We start from the raw sequence: 22,850 nt of genomic DNA on the forward strand, positions 1-22,850 counted from the left end.
AAGCAAATAGCAGTTGACAGGCACTTTAGAGATGAGATTCATATTTCATGGGAAAAGCTAGAATAGATCAGTGGGCTTCAAACTATTTTGTTCTTGTGACCCCCTTAAACAAAATAGCTATACAAAGTTAAATTTTTTTTTATTTTTTGAGATCATATGTTTTTAAAAAAACCTGTTTTCTTCTATATTAAATTATGGTTACAATTATTAGTTGTACACATTTGACTGAAAACAACCTAATTCTTATATAAATGTGTTAAACATTTTGATAATATGAAACATAAAAAGTGAAAATATATTGAAATATAAATGTGTTAAACATTTTGATAATATGAAACATAAAAAATGAAAATGTATTGAAAATACCTCTATGAGATGAATGGGAACTTTTTTCAAACAGTTTATATATTCATAGATGAATATTCCTTATAAGAATAAAACAAAATGCAGTTTCAATTCTAATCCTGTTTTCCTTTCTTATGAATATAAACAAAAGAAATCTTGCTACAAAATAAGTAAGTGGCAATGGAAGGATTTTTTTTTAAGTGATGCTGTTCAATTATTTGACATTCTTATTAGTCATATGTCAAAAATCACATTGTGATCTATTTCTAAAAAATATGTTGTCTATAAGCTGCCAGTTCTATCACATTTCTCATGAAAGCAAGGAATCAGCAACTAACTACTTTGAAAAAAGATTTATTACACTGTTTTTAGAACCAATCCTTTTCCCGGTTTCTGTGTAGGATGCCAAAAAAGACTTTACCAAGGCTTAGCAAAATACTGCTCGTTTTACCTGTTATTCTTCTATTTAGTGGTACTTTGTTTATCTGGTATACTCAGAATGTGGTGAAAAATGGAACTATTGCTCATATTAATTCACCTTTGATATTATCATTTTGTAATGCTTTCATCGTATTCCAGGAAGATCTCATTTTATTACGCTTTATCATGCCTCCCAGATACCGTGTTTTTTACAAACTGAATGTTTGTGGCAGCCCTGCGTCAAGCAAGTCTGTCGGCACCATTTTTCCAACAGCATGTGCTCACGTCATGTCTCTGTGTTGCATTTTGGTAATTCTCAAAATATTTCAGACTTTTTCATTATTATTAGATCTGTTACAGTGACCTTCAATCAGTGATCTTTGATGTTGCTCTTATAATTGTTTTGGGGTGCCAGAAACCACATCCACATAAGACAGCGAACTTAATCAATAAATGTGTGTGTTCTGACTGCTCCGTGACCAGCATCCCCACATCTTTCTCTTCTTGGGCCTCCCTATTTCCTGAGACACAACAGTATTGAAATTAGGCCAGTCAATAACCCTACAGTGGCCTCTAAGTATTCAAGTGAAAGGAAGAATCACACATCTCTCAGTTTAAGTCAAAAGCTAGAAATGATTAAGCTTAGTGGGGAAGGCATGTCCAAGATGAGATCAGCTGAAAGCTAGGCCTCCTGCGCCAAACACTTGGCCAGGTTGTGAGTGCAAAGGAAAAGTTTTTAAAGGCAATTAAAAGCACGACTCCAGTGAGCACATGAATGATAAGAAAGCAAAACAGCCTTATTACTGATAAGGAGAACATTTGAGTGGCCTGGAGAGACGATCAAACCAGATATAACATTCCCTTGAGCTAAAGCCTACTCCAGAGCAAGGCTCTCTCTTCAACTCTGTGAAGGCTGAGAGAGGTGAGGAAGCTGCAGAATAAAAGTTTGAAGTTAGCAATGGTTGGTTCATGAGGTTTAAGGAACGAACCCATCTTTGCAACATAAAAATGCAAGGTGAAGCAGCAGGTTCTGATGTATAAGCTGCAGCAAGTTATCCAGTAGATCTAGCTAAGATCACTGATGAATGTAGCTGCACTAAACAACAGATTTTCAATGTAGATGAAAGCCTTAGACTGGGAGAAGATGCCATCTAGGGTTTTCATAGCTAGAGAGGAAAAGTCAAGGCCTGGCTTCAAAGCTTCCAGGGACAGGCTGACTCTGTTAGTGGGTAATGCAACTGGTGACTTGAAGTTGAAGCCAATGTTTATTGACCATTCCTAAAATCCTAGGGCCCTTAAGAATTATGCTAATTCTACTCTGTCTGTGCTCTATAAATGGAACAACAAAGCCTGGAGGATAGCACATCTGTTTACAACATAGCTACTAAATATTTTAAACCCACTGTTGAGACCTACTGCTCAGAGAAAAAGATTGCTTTCAAAATATTACTTCTCATTGACAATGTACCTAGTCCCCCAAGAGCTCTGATGGAGATGTACGAGGAGGTTAATGTTTTCATGCCTGCAAACACAACATCCATTTCGCAGCCCATGGATCAAGGACTAATTTCAAGTCATATTTAATTTAATTTCAACTTTCAAGTCGTATTTAAGAAGTACATTTTGTAAGGCCATCATAGATAGATAGTGATTTCCTGTGATAGATCTGGGCAAAGTCAATTAAAAACCTTCTGGAGGCCGGGCACGGTTGCTCATGCCTGTAATCCCAGCACATTGGGAGGCCGAGGCAGGCGGATCACGAGATCAGGAGACCAAGACCATCCTGGCTAACAGAGTGAAACCCCGTCTCTACTAAAAATACAAAAAAATTAGCCGGGCATGGTGGCGGGCGCCTGTAGTCCCAGCTACTCAGGAGGCTGAGACAGGAGAATGGCGTGAACCTGGGAGGTGGAGGTTGCAGTGAGCCAAGATGGCGCCACTGCACTCCAGCCTGGGTGACAGACAGAGACTCCGTCTCAAAAAAACAAAAAAAAACAAAAAAAAAAAACACCTTCTGGAAAGGATTTAGCATTCTACATGCTATTAAGAACATTTATGATTCATGGGAAGAGGTCAAAAGACTAACATTAACAAGAGTTTGGAACTTGATTCCAACCTTCATAGATGACTTTGAGGGTTCACATTTCAATGGTGGAAGTAACTGCAGATCTGGTGGAAATAGCAAGAAAACTAGAATTAGAAGTGGAGCCTGAAGATGTGACTGAATTGCTGCAATCTCATCATGAAGCTTTAATGGATGAGGAGTTGCTTCTTATGGATGAGCAAAGAAAGTGGGTATTTGAGATGGAATTTACTCGCGGTGAAGAAGCTGTGAACATTGTTGAAATAACAACAAAGGATTTAGATTATCATAAACTTGGTAGATAAAGCAGTGGCAGGGTCTGAGAGGGTTGACTCCGGTTCTGAAAGACGTTCTACTGTGGGTAAAAAGATACCAAATAGCATCACATCCTTCAGAGAAACCTTTCATGAAAAGAGTCAATCAATGTGGCGAACTTAATTATTGTCTTATTTTAAGAAATTGCCACAGACACTCCAACCTTCAGCAACCACCACCTTGATCAATCAGCCGCCGCCTACACTGAGGCAAGATCCTCCACCAGCAGAAAGGTTGTGACTTGATCAGATGATCGTTAGCATTTTTTAGCAATAAAATTTTTTAAATTAAGGTTGTACGTTGATTTGTAGAAACCTGTTGGCTGGGCACAGTGGCTCATGCCTGTAATCCCAGCACTTTGGGTGGCTGAGGCTGGTGGATCGCTTGAGTCCAAGAGTTTTAGACCAGCCTAGACAACATGTTGAAACCCTGTCTCTACAAAAAATAACAAAAAATTAGCCAGACTTGGTGGTGTGCGCCTGTAGTCCCAGGCACTTGGGAAGCTGAGGTAGGAGGATCACCTGAGCCCAGGGAGATTGAGGCTGCAGTGAGCTGAGATTGGGCCACTGCACTCCAGCCTGGGTGACAGCTTTTGAGACCCTGTCTCAAAAAAAAAAAAAAAAAGGAAATAATGCTATTGCACACTTAATAGGCTGCAGTATAGTGTAAACATAACTTTTACATGCACTGGTACACCAAAAAATGTGTGTACCTCACTTCATTGTGATATCTGCTTTATTGTGGTGGTCTGGAAGAAAATGTGCAATATGTATGCCTGTATATGCTTTAGATGTGTCTATTTCATTAGCTCATTTAATTTTGGGGAAATATCTGCCATATAATTTAACTGTCGGAGCCAGTACTCATTGAAATCAAATTTACCATTTTTTTGTTTTGTTTTGTTTTGAGATGGAGTCTTGCTCTATTGCCCAGGCTAGAGTGCAGTGGTGTGATCTCGGCTCATTGCAACCTCCACCTCCCGGGTTCAAGTGATTCTCATGCCTCAGCCTCCCAAGTAGCTGGGATTACAGGCGCCCGCCACCACGTCCAGCTAATTTTTGTATTTTTAGTAGAGACAGGATGTCACCATCTTGGCCAGGCTGGTCTCGAACTCCTGACCTTGTGATCCACCTGCCTCAGTCTCCCAAAGTGCTACAATTACAGGTGTGAGCCACCACGCCTGGCCCAAATTTACCTTTTGTCAGAAAAAGTCTGACTTATTTTTTCAGTTCAAATAAATTAATCTACATTTCATTAGAACCTCTCAGTTCTGAATCCCTGCTCTAAGTAGATAGGTAGCAAGATAAAGCACAAATCCTTGTCCTAACCTTGACAACTGGAATAAATAAAGCATCATTACATTTCATGTTTCTTACCTTATTGCTGTGTTCTTGGTAGTCATGAAATTCTTCTGCAGTTGAAAAGCATTCTTTGTAGAACACTTGGACACAGGAAGGGGAACATCACACACCGGGGCCTGTCATGGGGTGGGGGGAGGGGGGAAGGATAGCATTAGGAGACATACCTAATGTAAATGATGAGTTAATGGGTGCAGCACACCAATATGGCACATGTATACATATGTAACAAACCTGCACATTGTGCACATGTACTGTAGAACTTAAAGTATAATAAATAAATAAATAAATAAATAAATAAAAGCATTCTTTGACAGTAGTTGGGGTGAGTGATAAGTTCATTAAAAAGGTTATCTCTCTTTCTTGATATATTTGACTTCGAAGCATGCCAGTAGTCCTAAATACCCCATTGTTAACCCCACATTTTGCCCTTAATGGAACTATGTTAAGCAGGGAAAGTCGCTGAAGCCCTACCTTGGGTTTATGGTGTCTTAAATAAAAGAGGCTTCACCACAAAAATACTTTTAATTTTGCCTTTTTTTGGCATACTGGAAGTTTTATGCTCCAAGACAATGAGTCATAGTAATATTTTGGGTATGTGAGAGGTATGCCTTTCTTTTGTAAAGAAAGTCAACATGTGAATGTTATTGAGGGTCTATTAATAGAAATTAATCTCCTACCCCATTCCTTATTGAAAAGTTTTAATGTTTCCTAGGGATATGGCTACCCTTGTTTAAAGATCCCTGGACTAGATGACCCCCATGGGTACTAGAACTCGAAGATTCTGTGGTGTTATGATTAATTAGGTATTTTTTCGTTACGGGAGGAAAAAAATCATCACAATTGCTATCCCATTCAAGCACACTCTACCAATCTTGGATCTTTTGTTTTACAAATGAAGAACCCTCTTTTTCTGGAAAAGAGCCACCTGTTAAATTACCTATGTATGGGACTAATAGGATAAATAGATATACTTGCCAACACAACAATGTGTTCACATATCATTTCTGTGAGAAAGATTTTAACCCCTCAAAATGAATTTGTGGAGAAAGCAACAAGGCAAGAATACCTAGCTTATTAAATGGCTTTGACATAGTGAAACTGGAAACCCTAGAAATCAGAACTTGGTTACCATTACCACAACTAACGTTCTTGGGTAAAGATAATGTTTTGGAAAAAAAATTCTGAAATTAACACCAGTTTATGAATTTATGCTTACCAGTTCTCAAAGCACAGGTATGCTATTAAAACTCAGAAAACCATTAATAGCAGCAATAGGGTCAACTCAAGAGAGTGGATTAAATTACATATGCTTCAGATAGTAGATCGAACTTGTGAATGACAATCAAGTATCATAGCCGTAGAAATGTATAAACTTGATGAATGAGTCTAAATATAAACTATATTCATATTAAAATATGATATGTATACTAACATCTTAGAGGGGAAGAGAACAGCTACTCTACTCAGTACTTTAAAATTAGTTTCATGTAGAAGTCAACCAAAAGACAAAAACTTACGAGGAACTTATTATGAATTATAACATAAAGAGTATTATGTTATAGTATCCATGTCACTTTTTTTGTTTTGTTTTTGTTTTTGTTTTTGTGAGATGGAGTCTCACTCTGTTGCCCAGGCTGGAGTGCAGTGGCACGATCTTGGCTCACTGCAAGCTCCGCCTCCCAGGTTCATGCCATTCTCCTGCCTCAGCCTCCCAAGAAGCTGGGACTAGAGGCGCCCGCCACCACGCCCGGCTAATTTTTTGTATTTTTAGTAGAGATGGGGTTTCTCCGTGTTAGCCAGGATGGTCTCAATCTCCTGACCTCGTGATCCGCCCAACTCAGCCTCCCAAAGTGCTGGGATTACAGGCGTGAGCCACCACGCCCGGCCTTAAACTTTATGTCCTGACATTGTAAGTATATTCTCTAAGATGGTTCAGTGACAATATATCTGATTTTATATGAAATAGACAAATAAATTTAAAACTTAGTAATTTAAAATAATATTTTTGTTTTAATAAAAAGCAAAGATTTTATTGAGGATTATATACAACAGATGGTTTTGGAATTCTGCAGACCTTGATTTCGGTCTTGACTCCATCACTCACTTTGGCCACATCATTTACTTCTCTGAGCCTTAGTTTCCTCATCTCAAAATGATACCAACCTCTTGGGTGAAACTACCTGTCATATTGTAGGTTCTCAGTGAAGATTAGTTCCATTTCTTTCTCCCCTGAATCTTCTCAATAAAAGCTCCTTGATGACAAATGTAGGTTCCTTTGCAGAAGCTTCCTAAATGAAAAGTAGAAATTGGTCTCAGATAATTAAAAATTTCTGAGTAAAGCAAGATGTCTGTTTAGATAAAAAGCAAAATAATCTCTGGATGGTAGCATTATATATATTTTTTCTCTTTTTCTTTAACTGTATGTTCTAATTTTGCTGAAATGAACAAGTATTACTATTGTAAAATACATACTTTGAATCCTATGAATGATCTACAGTTTATAATCTAAGAGTTGATGTGTGGAAAAATTATAGTGATTACTATAACTCAATTTGGAAATTTTATTCCTTAGATCATTTTATATTACTGAATTGGTTCAAGAAAAATAGACCTGATAGCTACCATGATTGTGAACACTGGGAAAGAAGAGAGGAAGGGAGATTATAAATGATGCCTTTTTATTTAGTTTTCTTGTACAACCCTCTTCTGCCTCATACCTGGGTTACTGCAGCTGTGTCCTCACTCATCTCTTCGTTTCCAGGCTTCCCACAGTTACTGCACAGTAATGCTCTTGAAACAGTGATTTCATCTCACCTCTAGCCTGCTCAGAACCTTTAATGGGTCTCCATTTAGTTATAGCTGTCCTTCACAACTGGTGGTACGTGTGTCATGTAGGATGCAGTAGTCCAGGTGGAAAGCAATTCTGACATTTGCTAGTGATGTACTCTCCCTCAAACCTCGCATTTATCTGTAAGTGTGAATTTTTTGTGAATTGCTTCAAATCCTATAGGCCATAAACTGGGTCTGTGATTGCAGGTCATGTTCGTTAGTAATCTTCAATTCTGTTTCTCTTGATTATATTTACACACCCCACCACCACACAAGAATAAGTGTGTTTGAGGCATCGAAATGCAATTTACCCATAATCGGTCTTCAAGTATCTGTTTTAAAAACATACCATAAATGACATGCACAGTAACTGAATACTAGTAAATATATACATCTTCAGGGAGAAGGGTGTAATAACACTCTTGATAGAGTGAAAATACAAAAAATCACTAGCATAAAGTATAAAGACCATATTCTTTAACCTGGTATTCAAGACCCTCCACAGACGGATGCCACTTCCCTTCCCAACCTTATGCCGCATCCCTCCCACGACAAACCCATTCAATACCTCCTGAGAGCCAGACGCTGCAGCTTGCACTTGATGCACCAAACCTCATGGAATCCTTGTAATGGTGCAATCATTATGTTACTCTCCCCATTTTCTAAATGAGGTTTAGTATCTTCCTTAAGGTCACACAGCTAATTGTTGGCAGAGCCAGGATTCAAACCCAGGTTTGTCCGACTCCAAAACGAGTTTTCTTTATCTTCTTTTCTGGCCAGATGGATTTCTCTGCCGAGCACCAACCTAACACCTGTCAAGTTCCATGGCCCTGCTTGTGATAGCGATGTTTATCCCAGCTCAGAAACCTTATCCTACCTGTTCCTCAATGTTTACCGCCAAACTTAACTCCTGTGAAATCTCTCAACCTCCAGCCTGCAGTGATAGTGCCTTTCTCTGACTCCTACTCATATTTTGCTTTAGGGTCTCAATTTATCAGTTTGTGGGTGTTGTCTCCCCACCCAGGTAATTACTACTTGATGGCAGAAGCTGTGGAAGTCTAGATAATCTCTAAGATTCTACTCTTTGGTTTATATTTCTTTTTTTAAGTCACCTACAGTGCTGCCGCTAGCAGACACTCAGTAAAAATGAACTCAGTGTTAAACTAATAACTCTTCACAGATAGTTAGAAGACTGTCTCCCTTATCACTGAGATGAGATAGCTTACAGCTCTCAGACTTAAAATCACATCCTCTACGTTTTGAATTAACAGTTTAATGTTTTTTTTTTTTAAAAAAAAAAAGACAAAGTTGGTAGTAAGTCAACTTTGTTACCAGTTTTTTTTAAGAGACGAGGGTCTCACTATGTTGCCCAGGCTGGACTTTAACTCCTGAGCTCAAGTGATCCTCACTCCTCACCCTCCTGTTGTTATCAGTGTAAAAGGGCTGAATTGATAGAAGATAATTTGCCCAGTTCCATTCTGTTCCTCAGCCTTCTGGACCCGTCTGCATAAGAGACAATGTAGTTATATTTCCACTCACGGCAAATTGCAGAAACTCTATCATGACCCCCATCAGAATAACTGAGAAAGAACCTTGACAAAGAGGGAAAAGGGGAACACCGTACCAAAAAGAGGAGTCTTGGATCTGTTTTCTAGAAGGAGGCCATGCAGGAAGAGAAGAGACGGTGTCTCTTAACAGGTGGCAGGGATCCAGGGAGAAAAGAGGTTTTGTTCCTATGCATCAAAGATCAGTGTGGTCAGAAGTAACACAGTATGTCCACTAAGACTACAAGTGAGTTTGAAATGAGGGTCAAAAGAAAGAGAAAAAGTTGTAACAGCCTACACAAAAGCTATGTGAGCACTTAAGCTTACCCCTCCTTCCTTTCCCCTCACAATGCCCCAAGTATCCCTTCTCTATCTCTCTGCCAACATCTGATGTTTTTCATTCATCCTAGTATATCATTTAGATAGAACTACATGAATCCGAGCCATCGATTGGTTTTATTGTTTGCTTAAGGATTGATTTAGAAATCTCCATAATCCATTCTGCCTTAATTTACACTTTGCAGTGTTATAGTATGTTTAGAATGACTGATAAGTACCAGGCCTAATCTCTCCCAAGAAATAACAAGACACATAATTTGTAAGATAATTATGTTTCAAGTGAACAGAAAGACTGTAGGTGTGAAAACAGCTTTAGTAATAGGCATACCTTGGGGGAAGTCAAAAGGATTTTAACTTAAATATCTTACGAGCTAAATCAGAATTAGTAAAACACCAGTATCTAATAGTGGAAGCTTTCAAAGTGCAAATTTTATGAAAGTAATTTATCAGAAGATGAAATGGCTTGAGCATTTAGTAAAAATAACTTTTTCAAAAAGTTTAAAAACCGTTTTTGTTGTGTTTTTTAAAAAAAAAATTTTGTTCTTCCTCAATGGATCTCTTACATTCAGGAAAATTAGGTGGATTTACGCAAGAAAATAACACCATAGATTCCGGAGAACTTGATATTGGCCGAAGAGCAATTCAAGAGGTTCCTCCTGGGATCTTCTGGAGATCACAGCTCTTCATTGATCAGCCACAATTTCTTAAATTCAATATCTCTCTTCAGAAGGATGCATTGATTGGAGTATATGGCCGAAAAGGCTTACCGCCTTCCCATACTCAGGTAAGACTAGGCTTTCTTATCAATAAAATAAGAACTGCTAGTTGCACTTTTTGAAATTATTCTCTTTCTTAAGCTCAACTGTTTGGTTAACTGTTTGACGACTTTTGAATTGACTTTCTACAGCAGAAAGAATTTGGAATGTAGGTTATTTGTTCTGAGGTTTTTAAATCAGTAGTGGGAAGAACAATATTTTCTTCCTGATTTGACTGTTTAAAATGTACTGAATTTTGTGAGTAACTTAATGAATATTGAGCATCATCTGAGCACCCAGTAAAACACCATGGATTTTCCAAGTGTTTTAGAAAGATTCTATGATAATTTCCGATGATCTTATTCCTTTCATGTAATAGATGCATAACATATTCATCTCAAACACGTATTCATTCTGTTCAAAATGTATTTTTTTAGTTTATGCCAGATTTACTCTTAGTAGAGAAATTATGGGAACATCAACATAAATATGATGACATGAGCTTTATCAACTCAAGCGCTGTTCCTCATCTAAATTGATCAACGCTGAGATAAAGAGGCAAGAGAGCTTTCAGAGATAACCAAGTATGATCATATTAGCGTGGTACACAAAACAATTCAGATATCCTTAATATCAAAGAACTTTAAAGTCGTTTCCCTTGCATAAAAATTCCCTCACAACAGCAATCACAGATGGAGAACTATTGTCAATTCCACAGCCTTTTTCATAATCTAATAAGTACCGGGTCATAGTATGTAAATTGGAAATTGTCATTTAATATAGGTTTCATCATCTCTGAGAGAAGTTATTTAAATTACCTACCATAAAATTGGAACTGAGACTTTCCCCAAGATCAACTATTACGTTAGTACATAGAGGAATATCAAAAATGTAATAGTTGATTAATTAAAATTGACAGTAGGAGGAGCCTAAAGTTATATTCAATAATCAGTTTATTTACGCAGAGAATTTCATGCTGATTTAGTGTGATTTATAAAATAAGGACTGGAGAGTTTTCGTGTATGCTTTATATCGCATAATTTTGTGAGAAATATTTTTTGTAACCTAGAAACATAAATTATGAAGAAAAATTGTCACATATTAATAAAGAAATTATATCTTTAAAGAAAGATGAGTAAGAAGATTTCAACATGCTTTTTCTAATGTAGTTGTGGATTTAGTTCATATACATATATTTTATGGCTATGAAATTTCTGAATATCAGGCTTTAGTGTTTACTTTTTTCTATTTAATATTTTTAATATCTATATTAAAGTAAATTTGATTCTTATGCATTGTATACTTCTTATAAAGTACTAATGCCCAATTTTAATTTTTATATTTTTGTTTGTTTGTTGGGGTTTTGGTTTTTGTTTGTTTTGTTTTTTGTTTGAGACAGGGTCTCACTCCGTCTTCCAGGCTGGAGTGCAATGGCACAATCTTACCTCACTGTAGCCTCAACCTCCTTGGCTCAGGTGATCCTTCCACCTCAGCCTCCTGGGTAGCTGGGACTACAAATGCGTGTCACCACCCCTGGCTAATTTTTGTATTTTTTGTAGAGATGTGGTTTCACCATGTTGCCCAGGCTGGTCTTGAACTCCTGGGCTCAAGCAATCCACCCATCTTCCCAAAGGACTGGGATTACAGGCATGAGCCACCGCATCTGGGCTATTTTATTTTATTTTATTGTTTGAGTTGGAGTTTTGCTCTTGTTGCCCAGGCTGGAGTGCGATGGCATGATCTCGGCTCGCCACAACCTCTGCCTCCCAGGTTCAAGTGATTCTCCAGCCTCAGCCTCCTGCGTAGCTGGGGTTACAGCCGTGCGCCACCATGCCTAGCTAATTTTGTATTTTTAGTAGACATGGGGTTTCTCCATGTTGGTCAGGCTGGTCCCGAACTCCCAACCTCAGGTGATCCACCCTCCTCGGCCTCCCAAAGTGCTGGGATTACAGGCGTGAGCCACCTCGCCCAGCCAGTCTGGACCATTTTAAATTTTAGGTTTGACTCTAGTTCATCTTATAGGTGAACAGTGACTAGGATATAATAACCAGATTTTCTTAAGGCCAGGCACGGTGACTTAGGCCTGTAATCCCAGCACTGGGAGGCCAAGGTGGGTGGATCACTTAAGGTCAGGAGTTTGAGACCGGCCTGACCAACATGGTGAAACCCCATCTCTACTAAAAATACAAAATTAGCCGAACGTGGTGGCGCACACCTGTAATCCCAGCTACTCAGGAGGCTGAGGCAGGAGAATCACTTGAACCCTGGAGGCAAAGGTTGCAGTGAGTGAGAGATGGTGACATTGCACTCCAGCCTGGATGACAGGAGCAAAACTCTGTCTAGGAAAAAAAAAAAAACAGATTTTCTTAAGTGGAATTGTCCAGTGAAATATGAAAAAATATTTTCCCACAGAAACCACATATGTGATTATTTGTGTATAATTCAAGAAATACACCTCTAAGCTGAGCACAATAGTGAACATGTAACTTACAAATTCTAGAAAATAATTTCAGATAAGAATTGTCTATTGTGTTGTGTACTTGAAAGGTTTATTTAAAGATTTAGTTGACTCTGCAAGTTGTATATAACATTTAAGATTAGAGAAATGAAAGGTGCAGTTTCAGGTTTTCTCATAATCCTTCTAGTATTTAAACACAATACATGTGATATCCCCTTTTCTTTTCTACCACAATATATGTGTTTATGTAGGTTATGCATTTTCTTAAGCTTCACGGTTATTATAGTTTCTTCCTGTGGTTTATTCAAGATCAGCAGAGCAAACAACTGTTTGTGAGTTCAGTGTTTAAACATGAAATATTCTATAAAGCAGCCCAAATTGAACATTTCTCTGTTTCTGGGGAACATTAAATAAATCAACCTGAAATAATTAAAATTGGCCAGCCATTCAGAATAGTTGCTTGACCTTTCACAGTCTTTGTGACCTTTTGTAAAACTGCCCGTTTGATTGTTGCCAAGGAATCAGTGGGCTGTCTTCTCCCTGATGCCAGTTCATTCTCCTAGTCAGTTAGTGTCCTCAGGAGGCAATGCAGAGCCTTATGGTGAAGTATACTGTAGCATTTTAGTGCATTCACGTGAGGGCTCTTGTCGAATACGAGTTGGAAGCCTGAGTTCTAAGCATACCCTTACCACCTTCTCACTTTGTGACCTTGCAGCGTCCCTTCTCTGAGCCTTAGTGTCCATTGGTAAAATGAAAGAGCTGGATCAGATGATCTGTAAAATCTCTTTATTCTGTGTATTCCAATTACAGCAAGACTGTGCCACTACCAAAGAGTTGATGTAAGGACACAGTTAAGTATTCATAGATTCTAAGAACTCATCGTTTTAGTAACAGAATTGAATTAAACATATAATCTAACTGTTCAGAAGTGAACCACCAAGATAACTGAAACAAAATCTATTTGTTTTTAAATGGTCTATTAGATAATCAGCATAAATACAACAAACACGGGCAAACTTTTCTTCTATTGATTTTCCAAAAGACGACTTGTTAATACATCTTAGTTTAAAGCAACTTTAAATGAGGATTTTAAAAGCGTGTATATTTGGTAATATTAAATCATAAGAAAATGACCTTTAAACGGAGCTTTCACACTGAAATTGTCTCACTTTATATGAAACCTTTATCAAGTATAAGCTTTGTCTCATGATGGCTCCTGCGGAGTAGTGTAATCGAAGAGTTAGCCCCAAGAATTTCTTCCTAAAAAGAGCATAAGGTCCTAAGATTCCTCTTCTCCCCAAAAACAAATCTGTGTCTCCATCTTAGAAGTATTACAGAGCAAAACTCACATTTGCCCTTAAGTGACCACTTTATGTCCTAAGAACAAAGATTGTTAAGTATTTTTATTCCTTATAATTTGGTAATTTTGGGCACAGATGGTTTTAGTGTTAAAGTAGGGAACTTTTTTTAGGTATTTGAATCACCCTCCTGAATTCACGTGTGAAACACTTCTGCAGATGAGCCTAGAACTGGGTAGATACTCAAAACCTGTCAGCTCCTCCTCCCCACCATCATGCCCACTACCCCAGCCTTATTTTATTGTTCACAGTGTGATGCGAATGGTTATTTCTATGATAAAGGTGATGGTTGTGCTTTTGCCTGGAAAGACCAGCTAAAACTCAGAATTCCTCCCTTTCACTTTTTCAGTTACTGTGTCTAATGTTAGGGAAGAAAAATGTTTATATGCTTGGGTCATAAAAAGAAACTTTTTCTTGTCTCTTTGCCATGCAAATGTGTAAATATTTAAACCTGATGAGGAAATGAATGGCTTATTTGAGACAGAGTCACCATTCAAAACTGTTGAATTAATTTTCCTCTGATAATTCTAGAATAGAATTCCAGTCAGATTTTTGTAGGTCATGTATCCACACCAGTCAGTATTTTCATCTTTATAAGGTATAAATGAAAATAAACGTTTTTGACTGCTGATCAGGTTATATTGTTTTTATATATTTCTCACAGCTGAATTCTGTTCTAATGAAACTACACGAACAAAAAAAGGTTTTACTTATAAATAAAAATTTTAGTAAGTCAGAAACTAAATTAGATATTCTAAATTCTCTCCAATATTAACAGTAGAGTTCTATGATCAGTAAAATGGCGATCTATTTAACTGTGATTCTCAGAAATTCCAACAACTGATTTTATTCCAGTTTGATTGGATTAAGAGATTCATGTAATCTTTTTCTTAAATAGGCCTCTGATGAAATTCCATTTAAGAAATCTATCAGAAAGTAGAATATTTATGATTTATATATGCAGTATTATAATAATTACTATTTATATATAGTACTATGGCATATGTTTCACCATAAACACACTTCAGGAGTAGAATGAAACTAGGTAACATTCTATGGACACTGAATCACTCTACTTTTAACAACTGTTATCTAAAAAACTTCTTGAAACTACATTGGAAAGTCTTTTCAGTGTCTTTCAAATTCCCTGTATTATTTCTAGTTACAAAATTTTACCCCACTGTATTAACAATCACATTTTATACTTTTAATTCTTTTTTAAACTCTCCAGTCACCAATGTTCATGTCTAATTTTACTAAAACAAAACCTAGGTTTAATGATGACTCATTCATAAGAATAATCAGGCACATTTACTGTTACTGCCATCCTTTCAGAACCCCTCCATTGTTTAACTGTTTAGATCAAAGATGTAAGGGCATCTTGTTACATGTCTTTAACGTGCTCTTGAGTTCACAAGCCAACCCCACCATTACCAGATGTCTGAGAGCCTGCTACAGCTCCTCAAGACTCAGATTCCTTCATCTGTAAAGTGCAAATGTTAAAGCCTTCCTACGAGGGTTCCTATGAGGAACCGGCACAGAGTAAGAATTCAACAGTAGTTGTTGCTACGTGAATTTTAAATCAGAGAAGACCGTACAGGGTTATCTTGTGGTCTAACCAAAACAAGATTGCTGGCAACATGGATGGAACTGGAGGTCATTGTGTGAAGTGAAATAAGCCAGGCACAGAAAGTCAAATACCACATGTTCTTGCTTATATGTGGGAGCTAAAACAGTGAATGAGCAGAAAGAGGAGAATGATGGTTCTCAGAAAACTAACACAAGAACAGAAAACCAAACGCCACATGTTCTCACTCATAAGTGGGAGTTGAACAATGAGAACACATGGACACAGGGAGGGGAACATCACCCCAGGGCCTCTCAGGGCGTCAGGGACTAGGGGAGGGATAGCATTAGGAGAAATACCTAATGTAGATGACGGGTTGATGGGTGCAGCAAACCACCATGGCACGTGTATACCTATGTAACAAACCAGCACATTCTGCACATGTACCCCAGAACTTAAAGTATAATAAAATAAAATTTAAAAAAAAGAAAGAGTAGAATGATGGATACCAGAGGCTGGGAGGGCACTCAAAATACGTACGACTATTATATATCAATTATGAAATTAATGCATTAAAAATAAGCCTGCTGGATTGGAAATGTCAGTTCATGTAGATTTTATGTTTGTATCCCCAAACTGCCTAAACTCATCAAACTTTTGATCAGTCAGTAGAATTAAATAAATTTGGAAACCATATTGCCCAATAAGGGAAAAAATGGTCCCTGATGTTTGAATCCAGCCCTATGTGGCGGATAGTTTGCGTCCTCCTTGTAACTGCTATGCATAGGAGACTTCTACCATTTGGACCTGTCAGGAACTTCTTTCTAACATTGTATTTGTTAGAGCAAAGGAAGACAGCTTGAAGAAAAAAAAAAGAGAGAGAAGCAGCCACCTTTTATATTTCTGACTATTTTTCCTCGTCCTCCCCCCAGTATGACTTCGTGGAGCTCCTGGATGGCAGCAGGCTGATTGCCAGAGAGCAGCGGAGCCTGCTTGAGACGGAGAGAGCCGGGCGGCAGGCGAGATCTGTCAGCCTTCATGAGGCCGGCTTTATCCAGTACTTGGATTCTGGAATCTGGCATCTGGCTTTTTATAATGATGGGAAAAATGCAGAGCAGGTGTCTTTTAATACCATTGTTATAGGTAAGAATAGCCTTCAAAGCAGCATTTTCCAGGCCACAGCCTAAACGCCGTGTTTAATAAAAACTAAATTATCTGTACCAATTTGGGGTAATTCCTAGGGTGTTAAAGCCCAGGTAAAATGTGAGAATTATTTTTAAATCTTTATTTTTGAAATGTGACAAACTGTGAAGCACTGGGAGAAAATATTATCTGGAATTACCTTGGGAGAGGAGAATAAGTCATGAAATGCTTTGAAAATCTGCATTTGAAGTCACAGTGTTTTGCTTCACTACTCAAATTACCTAGCATAAATGAAGATCAAAGTGATGCCGTTTATCTTTTGCAAGAGGCAGGCTATGCAACAAGTGTCCTTCTTTCCCTTTTCTTCAGAGTCTGTGGTGGAATGTCCCCGAAATTGCCATGGAAATGGAGAGTGTGTTTCTGGAACTTGCCATTGTTTTCCAGGATTTCTGGGTCCGGATTGTTCAAGAGGTACGCAAGTTAGATTCTTTTCTTAAGCCGATATAAATAAGCTGTAGAAACACAAGTGATTCCGAAAACTACCGAGACAGGGAAGAAAGGGGGGGAAACCGGCATGTTACTTGTTCCAGCGATGTGTCTTTTCTTTCGGAAGCTCAGTGGAAAATGTGGCTGTAATCCTGTCGTGTCTTGTTTCACAGCGGCCTGTCCAGTGTTATGTAGTGGCAACGGGCAGTACTCCAAGGGCCGCTGCCTCTGTTTCAGCGGCTGGAAGGGCACCGAGTGTGATGTGCCGACTACCCAGTGTATTGACCCACAGTGTGGGGGTCGTGGGATTTGTATCATGGGTTCTTGTGCTTGCAACTCGGGATACAAAGGAGAAAATTGTGAAGAAGGTAAACATGTCAATATTTACAGAAGTCTGTTGTTATCTTCATCAAGAAACAGATTGTATCTGTAATCTTTAGTTGGGCAGATCCCTTTTATACGCTTCCTTTTGAAAGCAATTTTGAAAAATCCATATTTATGAATGCATTGTTTTACTAACATTTTAACTAATAAAAAGAACAAGCACCAAAGGGCCCCTTTGCTCTTTTTCAGGAATGTGAATCGTTCCTTTTCTTCACTCTGAGAAAGCAAGCAAACCTTTGTGCCTTGAAACTCACAGCAGACTGTTGATTTAATTTTTCTTTTTATAGTTTTTTACATTGATGCCAGCTTCTAAATCTAGTATTTTGACATCTCTAGAAAGACAGAATAGTACACATAATATGCTACTGAAAAGAAGTATGACATCATGGATTTGTTCCATAGCTGTGTACATATAATGATGAGAGTCGAGATACCATACTGTAAAGTGCAGGTGAATTGTTTTTTCAGAAAGCAAAAAAGCACCATTTCCGTTCTTCAATCAAATTGATTTTATTGATCTGCACACACAAAGTTATGCAATTAAGTCTCTGGAATTAAATTTTCAGGCCATTGACCCTACAAGTGTAACGTTTTATTGAGTCAAATTGCTAAATTAAATCTCGTCATCTAAAGCACATTAAAGTGAATTAAGAAAGATAGAGAGTATGCAACTCATTTATTTCTCAAACAGTGTGAGGATCCCATACGGCTGTCAGTACTCAGTGGTCACAGATTTTGTTTTAGAGAAGGCAATACTTATTACTCTGTGATTGGGCAGAACAGAGAGCAATAGTCCGAAACCTCAAGAGCCTATGTATGTAATTCAGGAAAATTACAAATCCTTGCAAGAGTCTCAATTACCTAAGTGGCATTAGGCTGGTTCTTAATGCTTTATTGTATTACAATTCTTTGCATTTTCAGAAACAAGTTCTTGAAAATGGTAGATAAATATTTGATTATCCAAAATGTTCATATAAATTAGATTAGGATTTAATTCTTTTTTCTGCATGCACTATGATATCTTCTGGATTTAATAAAATTGTTCTTTTCTTTACACCAGCTGACTGTCTAGACCCTGGGTGTTCTAATCATGGCGTGTGTATCCATGGGGAATGTCACTGCAGTCCAGGATGGGGAGGTAGCAATTGTGAAATACTGAAGACCATGTGTCCAGACCAGTGCTCTGGTCACGGAACATATCTTCAAGAAAGTGGCTCCTGCACATGTGACCCTAATTGGACTGGCCCAGACTGCTCAAACGGTGAGGTTAATAAATGCAGTACAATCAAGTTGCTTAATACTATTTAGCTAAAGATGATATTTTAATTTTTAAAACTCCCTTTTTAAACCTAATACAAATTTTAGTAAAGTGATTATTTATGGAAATAAATATTAAAAGTAAGGATATGTAGTTGCCTTATAAAAAAGAAGGAACCAGGCTTAGCCAATTTGTCACTAAAATTTCCCCTTTAGTATTATGGGGGAGACTCATCTTCATTTGCATAAGATACCATATCTTCTTAACTCTCAATTTATGGAACTACTAACCAAAACTAACCTCTCTAAAATCTGAAGTATAGCTTGGGGATTTAAGCACATTATCTTATAAACAGGGAAGGCTCAATTTTAAAAAACCATTTGACAATATAAGACTAAACATGATCACAGTAAAGAGTATACATGTATAGATATTATGATATGAATGGTTCAACACTGAGTTTTTAATCATAATAATATCGTTATAATAGAAATAATACAAGGTAATTTCATTCAATCAGCCAAGTTGTTATTGAGCACCTACTATGTGCGTGGCATTGTGATAGGCCCTGTAAGAATAAAAGACTTAACAAATTGTGTCTGCCCTCTAGAACAATGGCTTTCTAATATTTTGACCTTGAACTATCATCTTAAATACATTTTTACATTATGACCTAGTATAAGTATACATGCACATACATAATTGAAATAAACATTTTACAAAGTGATACACGCTGATTTTTTTTTTTTCAAGTCTATTTTATTTTTTTCAAATGTTGGTTGCAACTCATGAGCTAATTCCATGACTCATAAGTTATGGTTTGAGAAGATGCCATTCTAGTGTGGAAGATTACAGTTTATTTAGGGAGATAAGATGAATACATATGAAAAATTCTAAATCAATACATTCTAGTTTAATACTATATTGAGTGTTACATGGAATATTATGCTAAATTCAGTGGACATTCAGAGGAGTGATTCTAACTTAATGAGTATTCAAAGTTTTCAAGGAGACTTGTATTAACATTTCTTTATTTAATGATGGTGGTAGTCTGGGTAAGGGTATAATTTTTGGCTAGGTGAACAGTATTAGAAAGTACTTAAGAGCATGGACTGTGAAATCAGATGTGTGGATTCATATCCAATCTGTACTCCTTAAGAGCTATGTGACCTTAGGCAAATTACTATATGCCTCAGTTTACTCATCTGTAAAATCATGGGACACTCTTCACAAAGATGCTGTAGGAATTACTTGGAATAATGTATATAACATACTTAGTACAAAGCTTGGCTGATAATAAATTCTAAAGATAGCTTCCACCACCATCATCACTACCATAGAACATCCCTAATCTGAAATTCAAAATGCTCTAAAATTCAAACCTTTTTGAGCACCAACATGATGCTCAAAGGAAATGCTTATTGCAGCATTTCAGATTTTGTATTTTCAGATTAGGGATGCTACAGTGGTATTTATTCTGCAAATATTATAACATCTGAAAAAGTTTAAAATCCAAATCACTTCTGGTTCCACGTAATTTAAATAAAAGATTAGCAAAGATGCAATTGTGAGAAATATCATTATATTCAAGGGACAGTGAAAAGAAAAGTATTTGGAGGCAAAAAAATTGGATTGGGCCCAATTATGGTGAGTACGGTTTAGAAATGATAGTTTTAGGCAATGGAGGATTTACCAATAGCAATAATTTGCCCACTAAACAATGAGAGTATTGTTTTTGGAAAACTATCCTGTAGACGATAAGTCAGAGAGCATGAATTGTGAGACTTTGATGGCGAAGAGACAAGCTGGAGGACTTTCCCACAAGCGTGAGGTGATGAGAGCCTGAATTCGTTGGGAGTCAGTAGAAATAAAAAAGATAAATCTGAGGGACATTTGAAAGGAAAAGCAGACAGGACCTGCTGAAAAAAACACAATAGAGACGCGTGTTGAGAAGAGCTGTAAGAATGAAGCAAGGAAAATTGGTGCTAATGTTAATGTCCCTGAATGAAGCAAGAAAGTTGGGAAAGGGGAAGGCTGATTGAAGAGGCAGGATGTAGGGAGGCAATGGAAGAGAAGTGAGAAATAGAAAAGAGATGAATTCCGTTTGGATACTCAAACTAAGCAAAACTACATAGTTCATCAAAAGAAGAGGAAAAATGAGAAAGAGAAGCAGGGAAGAGAGAAGTGGAGGAGGAAGAGGACGATGATAGAGGAGGAAGGACAAGCAGAAGAAACGAGGAAGAAGATGGATTTTACTAGCAGTGTTGAGTGAATAAAAACATCCTGCTTAGATTAAACGTAAGTCTTGGCTTCAGTGAAGGGGTCTATCTACTTTCCTGCCCACACTGATTGCCCCGTTCTCTAAGCCTGTTTAACAGTAAGTGGCTGAGAACCAGAACTCAGACACTGAACTGCCTGGGTTCAAATGTTGGACTGGCCATTCACTAGCAATATGACATTGGGCAATTTATTTAATATCTCTGTGCCTCTGTTTCTTTATATGTAAAATGGACTACTTTATACAGTTGAGGTAAGGCTTAAATGAGCTAGGATGTGAAAAGCACTTAGAATAGCACCTTAGACAGTAAGTGTTCAGTGTTAACCATTAATAGACGTAGTAGAGGGTGGTGATAGTAATTACTATGGTAGAAGTATTCTAAAGGCTAATTGTAGTTTGTCATAGTTAATTTCTCATCAATTCAGAGGAGCTTCCACATTAAAATAGTGACTGGACATGGTTCCCCAAATGTGAAAGTTATGAAATGCAAATTGTTTCCTCTATTCGTACAATCTAATGGCATAAAACTACATGAAATCTTGTGCTAAGAAGCTAATTCACATGTTTATTTTTAGCAAGAAGTAAAAAGGCTAGTAATTTTTACAAATTGCTGTTTCCTGGCCTTTTGAGAAGCTTGGGTGACATCTCTGCTGCCCTATGAGTCAGTATCAGCATGACAGATTTATCTGCTACTCTTTACCTACTACAGATTGAATCCTGGAAGCCCAGACTAACAAATGTTTCCTATCAGCTAATGTATAATATTGATGAAAATTTTCTGTGGAACTCACATACTACTTAGAGACAAGTTTTCATCCTTTCTCCTTCCCATTCTGATTTTTGTATGAGTTTTCTTCCTCCTTCCCTCCTCTCTTATCTCTCCTTTCTTCCTTCCTACTTATCTTCTTCCCTTCCTTCCTGTTTTATTCATTCTCCCTCATCTTTTGGCCCATACACCTCTGGATAGCTTGCGGAACCAGAAGCTTTGGTGAGAAAATTCACATCTGCTAGAGCAAATAACATGTATAGAATAAAGAGTAAAAACACAAATTGGGATCTGGATTAGAGAGAGCCTGGAATGTCTTACTAAAGAGTTTTAGGGGTATTACCACCAACCAACACTTATCCAGCATGAGTGGGTGGTATTATTTTAAATAACATGTTAACTTGTTTTGTCCTCTATTCGTAAAATATATTTTGTAATTACATATAATTTACATATAAAATAAGCATTAGTGTTTTCTGTTGAGTTTTTACCTACACTGAAAAACCCTTTCCACAAAAAATATCCAATTAAATGTTATAGAGATAATTACTTCTATAGAAAAGCTACTTGGTTCAGGTCTCTTATGCCTCCATCAGTAAAACAGGCATATTAAGACTAGCTGTAGAATAATACTTGCTTGAAATACTGTCATTCAGATTTGCTTCCTACAATTATCCATGTCGGAAAGGAACAAGCACAGTAGTCCCTTTTTTCATATAACGTTATTATAGTATGTTACCTGAATTATTTTATAAAGGGTAGTTTGTAACTGATACTAAATAACTCAAAAGTTAATTCAGCCCTCTTCATAAAATGATACTGCTATGAATTGGAAAATATACATATAAATGTTAATTAAAAGATTAAATTGGCTGCCAAAAATCACATATCATTATTTTACATATTTAGACTGAATTTTTTTCGTGCTACTGTAATTATTTTGGTAGTTGGAAATCTAATTTTACCTGTGTACTAAATGACTGTTTAATCATAGTGAGTAGAGATCTTTATCCTATTCATCTTGATATCCTCAATGCAAAAAGGAAACTTCACATATATTCAACTCTCAATAAATAGAGTAGCATAATGAATACAATACTCTATTTTTGAAGAAAATAATTCTACTAAGTATAGAAAAAAATCTTTATGAAACTTTGCTAT

At 37.2% G+C, this 22,850-nt stretch overlaps 1 protein-coding gene across 10 annotated transcripts in view; it reads left to right on the top strand.

Annotated features, from left to right (window-relative positions):
- Positions 1-22,850, top strand: part of TENM3 (teneurin transmembrane protein 3) — a 2,305,387-nt gene that overhangs the window by 2,170,378 nt on the left and 112,159 nt on the right. For all 10 annotated transcript variants that reach the window (XM_055276480.2, XM_063638465.1, XM_063638466.1 and 7 more), the window contains 5 exons: positions 9,806-10,020; positions 16,307-16,517; positions 16,887-16,988; positions 17,177-17,371; positions 18,448-18,648. In XM_055276480.2, coding sequence (XP_055132455.1) covers positions 9,806-10,020; positions 16,307-16,517; positions 16,887-16,988; positions 17,177-17,371; positions 18,448-18,648 — 924 coding nt within the window. The remainder of the gene's footprint in view (positions 1-9,805; positions 10,021-16,306; positions 16,518-16,886; positions 16,989-17,176; positions 17,372-18,447; positions 18,649-22,850) is intronic.

The sequence above is a fragment of the Symphalangus syndactylus genome, chromosome 4 (assembly GCF_028878055.3).
Source record: "Symphalangus syndactylus isolate Jambi chromosome 4, NHGRI_mSymSyn1-v2.1_pri, whole genome shotgun sequence".
NCBI lineage: Eukaryota > Metazoa > Chordata > Mammalia > Primates > Hylobatidae > Symphalangus > Symphalangus syndactylus.